The sequence below is a fragment of the Crinia signifera genome, chromosome 19 (genome assembly GCF_055691185.1).
Source record: "Crinia signifera chromosome 19, ASM5569118v1, whole genome shotgun sequence".
Taxonomy (NCBI): domain Eukaryota; kingdom Metazoa; phylum Chordata; class Amphibia; order Anura; family Myobatrachidae; genus Crinia; species Crinia signifera.
Window position 1 is genome coordinate 90545767 of NC_139226.1, and position 8210 is coordinate 90553976.

General features: G+C 47.3%; 1 protein-coding gene across 1 annotated transcript; it reads left to right on the plus strand.

Annotated features, from left to right (window-relative positions):
- The first annotated feature begins 493 nt into the window (after positions 1-493).
- LOC146041584 (nicotinamide N-methyltransferase-like) lies at positions 494-7519 on the plus strand. The gene is made up of 3 exons (XM_083161532.1): positions 494-644; positions 4768-4969; positions 7093-7519. Exons 1-3 carry the CDS (start codon positions 494-496, stop codon positions 7517-7519), a joined length of 780 nt encoding a protein of 259 aa, XP_083017658.1.
- The last annotated feature ends 691 nt before the right edge of the window (positions 7520-8210 follow it).

Sequence of the window (8210 nt, forward strand, 5' to 3'; positions counted from 1 at the left end):
TTCTTCTCCCAGCTCCCCATATGTAAGTTGGCGAAGCTTGGTGCGAAAACTGTCCCCATTGCTGTCCCACACATTTGTACATAAAACCCTCCTGGAATTTAAAATAATTATGGGTAAGGATGAACTCAATCAGCGTGCAGATAAAATCTCTATGTCCCGTCTCCAATTCTAGATCAGCATTAATATATATATATATATATATATATATTTATATATATACTCTATTTGGACACTATCCATAGCACATGTGAGACGGTGCTTGTTTTTTTACATAAACATGTACAGTAGCCTACATTTCCATAGTAATTAATGTATTGCATGTAATATTAATATTTCATGCATTCCCATGAACAGATCATGAAAAAAAGATTTACCATCATGTGATAATGGGAACTTTTAAATCCTAGTGAATATAAATAGAATGCCTGGACCAGTCAAGTAGAACAGAGACTGAGAACGTGAGAGTAATCCGTCGGTGATACAATAGTACAGGATGGACTGCAGCCCCAATAAGATTTACCATAGAGATGGCTTGAATTCAAAAACGTTTGTAGATACGTATTTTTCTAGTAAACCAGAAATGAAGTTTGAAGACAGCGCCTTGAAATTTCCTATGGAGAAACTTCACTATATTTTTAGTATGGGTATGTATACTTCACTATACTTTCTCTTGCTGCCAAGGTTATAATATTTCTATATTATATGCATTTGATAAAGGGAAGGTACAGCCTTAACATTTGTTACATTCATATAAATAAATAAAAAAACCTTATTCCTGAAAGTGATGCAATGCCTATAAAGACTTAAGGATTACACACGGGACAATCACTTAGAAATTAAGCACGGAGTGGCTCATGTGTACACCTTATAGCAGAGGTGGACATTAGGTCAAATGCGATCTACCGGTCGATCGCGGATCTTCCACCGGTAGATCGTGATCATTTCCATAGGTCAGGGGTTCCCAATCTTTTTCAAATCACGGCACCCTAGAGTATCCACAGGGTATCCACGGCACCCCTAGGCCCAAAAAAATAAATATGAAATTAAGTAGATTGTGTTTAAATGTGCTTCTTAGGTTCAGTTATGTGGTAAAGGGCAGGATTTGCTTCTAATTGTACACATTTTATGATTGGCAGCCACCAGCAGTGGTTTTGTCCATAAATAATTGACCATAAATAATTTGAGTTGGTCCTGGTCCACCAACCCGTGGCACCCCTGCAAGTGTCCCGGGGCACCCCTGGGAGCCACGGCACACAGTTTGGGAACCACTGCCATAGGTATTCACCAGCTCAAGCCTCTTCTGGCTTTAGTGGTCCCAGTAATGCATTGGGTGACGTCACCGTGCACCTGCGCACTGCAAGGCCTGAGAAGCTTGGGCAGTCTGATGGGAACCTGAATGGCAGAGGTGGGAATGCTGAACTGGGCAGCATACAGCGGTGGCAGGCAGAATACAGCGGCGGTCAAAAACTAAACTGTAAGTGTAAAATGCTTGGTTTTGTTTTTTACATGTGGCTGCTGTGGAGAGAGTGGAGAAAGGGGTTCATTCCAGTTTAATGGGACGGAGTTTTATGGCCCCCATATTGTCTGTGTTCTGTTATTTCTCAATGGGAAATTGGGGGGCAGCAGTCCTAAGGGGCACTGTACCAGAGAATGGGGTTTATGTGGCAGTTTGTTTTTTGTCACCAGAAGGCAGCAGGATGTATGGGCACAGCATAGGTGACCCTTTGTGTTAGGTTAGTGGACATTGTTGCTCTGAGTCCATGAGTCATAATGTGAATTTTAGCCAGCACCGTGTGTCATAGGGCCAGATGTACTAAGCTTGAAAAGTGATAAAATGGAGAGTGATAACCAGCCAGCCAATCATCTCCTACTGTACCTGTGATCTCACAGGCTGTGTTTGAAAAATGTCAGGTAGTAGCTGATTGGCTGGTTGTTTATCACTCTCCATTTTATCACTTTTCAAGCTTAGTACATCTGGCCCATAATGTGAATTTTGGCCTGTACCGTGTGTCATAATGTGAATGTTAGCCAGTACCGCATGTCGTAATGCAAATTTTGGTCTGTACCGTATGTACTAATGTGAATTATGGCCCATACAGTCTGTCATAACATAAATTTGTTTTGTACGTGTGGCATAATGTGAATTTTGGCTCATACCGTGTGGCATAATGTTTAAAGGACATTTTGCATTGGGAGGGCAATAATTGGCCCAGGAAGAGATGTCTGTAGATCGCTGGAACGTAAGTGTACAAAAAGTAGATACCGAGTTACAAAAGTCCGGCCACTCTTGCGCTATGGCGATGGCGATGCGCTGTCTATCCTGTCTATCCTGCTTGAATCACAGTGTTTTGCCTATAAGCATATGGAAAACACTGCTCCGCACAGATCACTCAGCATGGGGCTTTAACCTGCCTGCTTATATGTAAAGGGGTCATTTATCAGTGTTAATAAAATGCAGTTCATTGGAGGCAAGTATTGCATGCCCGGCCCCAATGTAATCCAAAAGATTTTGCACCCAGGGGCAATCTGGCTTTTACTCCTTTTCCATCTGAAACCCGTGTTAAACACGGGTTTTTGAGCACGGATCATACCCGTGTAAGACACGGGTAAAAACACTGTTCACACTGCACATAGACCCGTGTTATACCCATGTCGGAGCCATTTACACTAAACCCGGGTAAACTTTAAAGCAAAACAAGAATGCCCACAAGACATAGCTTTTTTCCAGTCCAAACCAGTTTGAAGTCACAAAGGGGACAAGGGGGACAAAGGGAAGGGGTGTCCAGCATTGCAGAGCTGCTGCTGTGAAGCCTGCTCGTGATCAACGTCTCCCAGTGCGTCTCCAGCAGATGACATCATCTTCAGGTGCCCCTGAAGAACCAATAAACGGCCTCAGAGCGTTACCCGGATACAAAACCCGGGTAATGTGTGTTTACACTGCGCACAGACACGTGCTATTGCCGTGTTTTACCCTGTCTCTCTACCTGTGTTTTGTGAGAAGGACCCGTTCACACTGACAAAAAACCTGGGTCGGTGCGCGACCACGAGCAAAAACCCGGGTAGAATTTGCTTGTGGAAAAGGGGTATTTGTGACCTCTTTTACACTGGCGTCTCTACCCAGCATGGAGGTGAGTCCTGAGCCAGCATTTGGAGATGAGATCATTTCCCAGCTCCGGCTGGGTCGATGCTGTGTACAGGTCCCTGGTTGTATCAACCCAGTTTACACTGCATCGCATGCTGGGTAATATCATATGACATGTCTTAGGCAGACTCCAATGAATATAAAAGTCAGTTTAGACTGACTTTAATTTCCAAAGGGGAGAATATTCATTGAATGGTTAGTGAACACATGGTACCGAGGGGAATCTGTGGCGGGGGGGGGGGGGGGGGGGGGTTCTTTCAGACATGTGGCAAGGGGAGTCTCAGGTGCCAACCTGAATTAGGGCCCTATTTTGACAAATTCACTTGGCATTCAAAGGGTTAACCCTTTGAGTGCCTATGTTGCTGTGAGCGATCCTCAAAATAGTTAGTTAATATTGCACCCACCCTAAAATGAACAGTTGCTGTGAGCGACGCTGGCATTTTAAAGGATATTTTGAGGATCTCTCACAGCAATGTTGGAACTCAAAGGGTTAATACTTCATATGGCTTCATAGAATCTGTATATATATATATATATATATATATATATATATATATACATACATATACATACATATATATATATATATATATATATACATATATATATATGTATATATATACACACACACTACTCCTCACCTCTATGAGGTGAAGTACCACCAGTGACCACTAGAGGCCACTTGACGGACCAAATTATACAGATCTCATAAAGAATTTGAAAGATATTTTTGCAGACACATTGTCCCTGATTTTAGCCTCATTGCTGTTTAGCGACTGCACATGCCCATCAACATTTGCACATGGCACTGTGGGAGTGGGGTGTGGTGCCGTGGGCCTTGGTTGCACCTATGGGAACTCACAGCATTTCATGGGTATTCCATGCAGGGAAATCAGCATGCAGGGGGCGGGGTGTCGTGTAGGTGACATGCAGCAATTAGAGGATTGAGTTTGTGGGTTAAAAACTGTCACTGCTCAAAGTGAAAGTACTGTATATTGCAGAAGCCGTCATTTTAACTAGTTTATGCATAAATACTGTACAAAATGTTATGATTCTGAATTCAAAGTTGTTTCTATTCAATAAGCACGTGGGTAGAAGTAGATAAAGACGGCTTTATGAATGAATCCACATTCCTCATATTGTATTTTAGAATAGGAGGACTGCTGTAATCCAACTGTGTTTCTATTATACAGGGTTGCCTACTCTCCCAGAATGGCCCGGAGGGTCCTGGAAATCAGGAGATGGGGGGGGGGGGGGGCAAGCCTCCCGGAATGTGGCCAGTCACCCCCCCCCCCCATCTCGGCAAGGGGGTCCGTATGAGCAAATTACGCAAATTGCATCTTTGTACCCCCCCCCCCCGCTATGCAATGCCTGAAATACTGTAATTGCACAGCAGGGGGTGTGGCCATGGGGACAAGATCTTGCTGGCCATGCCCCCGCTCTGGATTACCCGCCAGGCACCCGACGCATTTCCACCCCATCAGCGTGTCCCCCCCCCCCCCGCCTCACTGAATTGGCTGCCGACAGGTAGGCAACCCTGCTATAACATCACAATGCAGAACAAGATTTAGAATAGGAATTATCATATATTGCATATTTTTAATCATCACAATCTTTCTCTGCAGGTAAGGTTAAAGGAAAGATTTTAATCGACGTCACTATTGGTCCCTTAGTTCACCAACTCTTTTCAGCCTGTGACTTTGACATCTATATACTGAGATTCAGTGAGCAATGCATTATGGAACTGACCAGATGGGTGAACACACGTACAGGAGCATGTGATTGGAATCACACTTCATCGTATGTTACAGCGTTAGAAGGAAACAGGTTAAGTATCAGTCTCAGTAGACATTGAACCCAGCCAATGCTTTATTCACCAAAGATATAAGTGTTTGAAGTAGTGTATGGGAGGGGTTCCCAAACTGCGCGCCATGGCTCCCTGGGTTGCCGCAGTGCTGTGACAGGGGCGCCGCGGCCAGTGAGCACATGGACTCTGAGGTTCGGAGTCAGCCGCTGGCATGTGCAGGAGTGCGCACCACAGAGGACAAAGCAATTAAGTGTCCTGGTCAGTGGTGGATTTAGGGGGGCACCAAGGCACGTGTCCAGGGCCGTCTTTCCCATTGGGCTGAATGGGCAGTTGCCCAGGGGCCCAAGGATTGTAGGGGCGCAGCCCACTGGGGAAGACGGCACTGCTCTGGGGTCAGCGGCTGTCAGCGGCGACTCAGCGGTGGCGGCGGTGATCCAGGCAGTGGGGGGCTGGGATCTTGATGTAGCAATCTGGGCGGCATATGTCGGGGATGCTCCGGGCAGCAGCTGTCAGCGTTGTCCATACATACAGTGGTGACTCAGACCTTGCTGTAGCGCTATTTGCCGCCGGGCGGGAAGCGCTGCTGATTCTGAAAATTCTGGCCGGACGTTGATTGGCCGGACGCTCAGCCAATCAGTGTCCGGCCAGTCTTTTCAAAATCTGCAGCGCTTCCTGCCCGGCAGCAAATAGCGCTACATCAAGTTCTGAGCGAGCTGCCTGGACGGACAACGCTGACAGCTGCTGCCTGGATCCCCACCACACACCGCTACATCAAGCTCCCAGCCCCCCCCCCCCGCTGCCTGGATCACCGCCGCCACCGATGAGTCACCTAGACAGATGCCGCTGACAGCTGCTGCCCGGATCCCCGCCACACAACTCCCAGCCCTCCTCTGCTGCTGCACATAGGTGGGTGGAGGGGGGCCCTAAAAATTATTTTGCCCAGGGGCCCAGTAGATTGTTAAGACGGCCCTGCACGTGTCTCCCTGTCATTTAGATTTTTTTTATGTACCGCGAGTGCTGGGACAAGGGGAAGCAGTACGGGGATGCAACTGCCGGATGTATCAGAGGACGCACGGAGCTGCCAGGTGCAGCGGGGACGAAGCTGTCAGGTTGAGCAAGGAATGTGCCTGGTGAATTGTGGAACGAAGCTGCCGGGTCAGGGAAGGAGATTCCAGGATCCGTGGGGGAAATACAGAGCTTCAAGAAGCCAGGGGAGGTAGGGATGGTGGCTGCCACCACCGGATGCCGGGTAGAAAGGGGTCAGAGCTGTCAATGCTGGGAGCCAAGTAGAGGGCAGAAGAAGCTGCTGATTGCTGGGAATGGAGCTTCCGTGCTGGGAGCCAGGGGTGGATGTCATTTGCTGCTGGGCACCAGTGTTAAAGGAGGCAGTAACTTCATTGCTTCCCCCGTCCACTATGTAGCTCCTCCCCGCTCGCTGTCCCCTGTACGCTAGATGCACTTCCCACAGGCATTCCCCAGGTCTGCGGCCTCCTCCCCATTTCCTTCACAGCACTGTGTAAGTCTAGACGTACTCAGTGCTTGCAAACAGGGGGAAAATCATCAGACGGTTAGTAATTTGCCCCCTGTGCACACGGCTGCAAACGCATTTGCACCCATGCACAGGGGCAGAGTTTACCTGCTGCAGGTCTGAATTGGGCCCTCAGGTGACCAGGGTGCCTTGAAAAAGTTATGGAGACCCAAAGGGTGCCTTTGACTGAAAAAGTTTGGGATCCACTGAGTTTATGGACAATGGGTCACACACTACATTGATATCAGATTGAATTACTTTTGTATGTTTGTTTAAATTGCACTGATGTGTTCATACAGAGTCAAATGGCCTTATTCAGGGCTGTTAGCAAGTCTGCAATTTATTCAGATGGATTAAAGTTTAATCATACATGCATACAGCATGGTTTAATCATTAAACCTTGCTGTACTGCAGATGGGACAGATGCAAAATGTGCAGAAAGAGTTAGATTTGGGTTGGGTGTGTTCAAACTGACATCTAAGTCGCAGTGTATAGGCCTCCATAGACTATTCAACTTCTTCCCTCTGAGAAGTCGCATCCATCAGCCATCTAAGAGGCCATTTTGTCTGCACAACTATAAAGGTATAGGACAATTATTGTGTTTGTATTTTGCAGTGACCAAAGTGAGGAGAAACAAATGAGGCTGAAGACAGCAATAAAGAAAATTGTGAAATGTAACACTGACCAACCAAATCTCACGGACCCGGGGGTGGTGCCACAAGGTGACATTGTCCTCATTGGCTGGCTGTTGGAGACCATCAGCAAAGACGAAGATGAGTACATCAACAATCTGAGGAAAATCGCAAAGTTACTGAAACCTGGAGGACATTTGATATTACTTGGAGCGTTAAATGGAACATATTACATGGTTGGGCAGGAGAGGTTCCATATTCTCAAACATGATGAGAACTTTGCAAGAAATGCCCTCACTAGGGAGGGATTTATTATTGATCACTGTGATGTCCACATATTAAAAACATTAGCGCTTGACCATACTGACTGTAGTGCAAGTCTATTCATCACAGCTCATAAGGGAAACTAACGGGACGTTTCAGAGCTGTTCGTTCGGGGGGTTTGCCCATGCCCATTTCTGCACATGTGCAAACCCCTTGAGCGAACGGCTTTGGCGAGTTACATCATTGCCAAGCCGTTTGCTCCAGCGGGGGTGGGCGGGGACAGACACGGTGCTGGAGCAGGGGAACGCCCTGGGTGTCCCCATGACAATGCTTGGCGTTCCCCTGGGAACGCAGGTGGTCCAATGGCTACTCTAGGCAGGCAGCTGACGTCACATGAAGTCAGTGCCCACCCCCTTTTCGGCGATCATTTGGCGAAGCTGAGCCCGTTTGCTAGGGTACGTACAGGTGCCAAGCGGACAGGTCTGAATCTGACAATGGTCAATTTTCCCATCGGTTTTATAGACGGATCAAAACTCCCCACAACCCCCCTTTTTCATGCGGGGGGATGTGTACACTTACACATCCCCTCGCATGTGCCCGAACGGAGCAGAAATCATTCCATGGTCTCTGACTATGGAATGATTTCTGCAGCCTTCGATCTGAAATGTAAGTCAATACTTAATGCTGATCGCAGATTTGGGGGCTGGGGCTGATGTGATGTGACACCAGCTGCCTGCCTGACACACCAGCGTTCCCAGGGGATCGCTAAGCGTTTTATGGGAACACCCATAAAGTTCCTGTAGTTCCCCCTCCCCCCCCCTCCTGCCCCTTGACAGT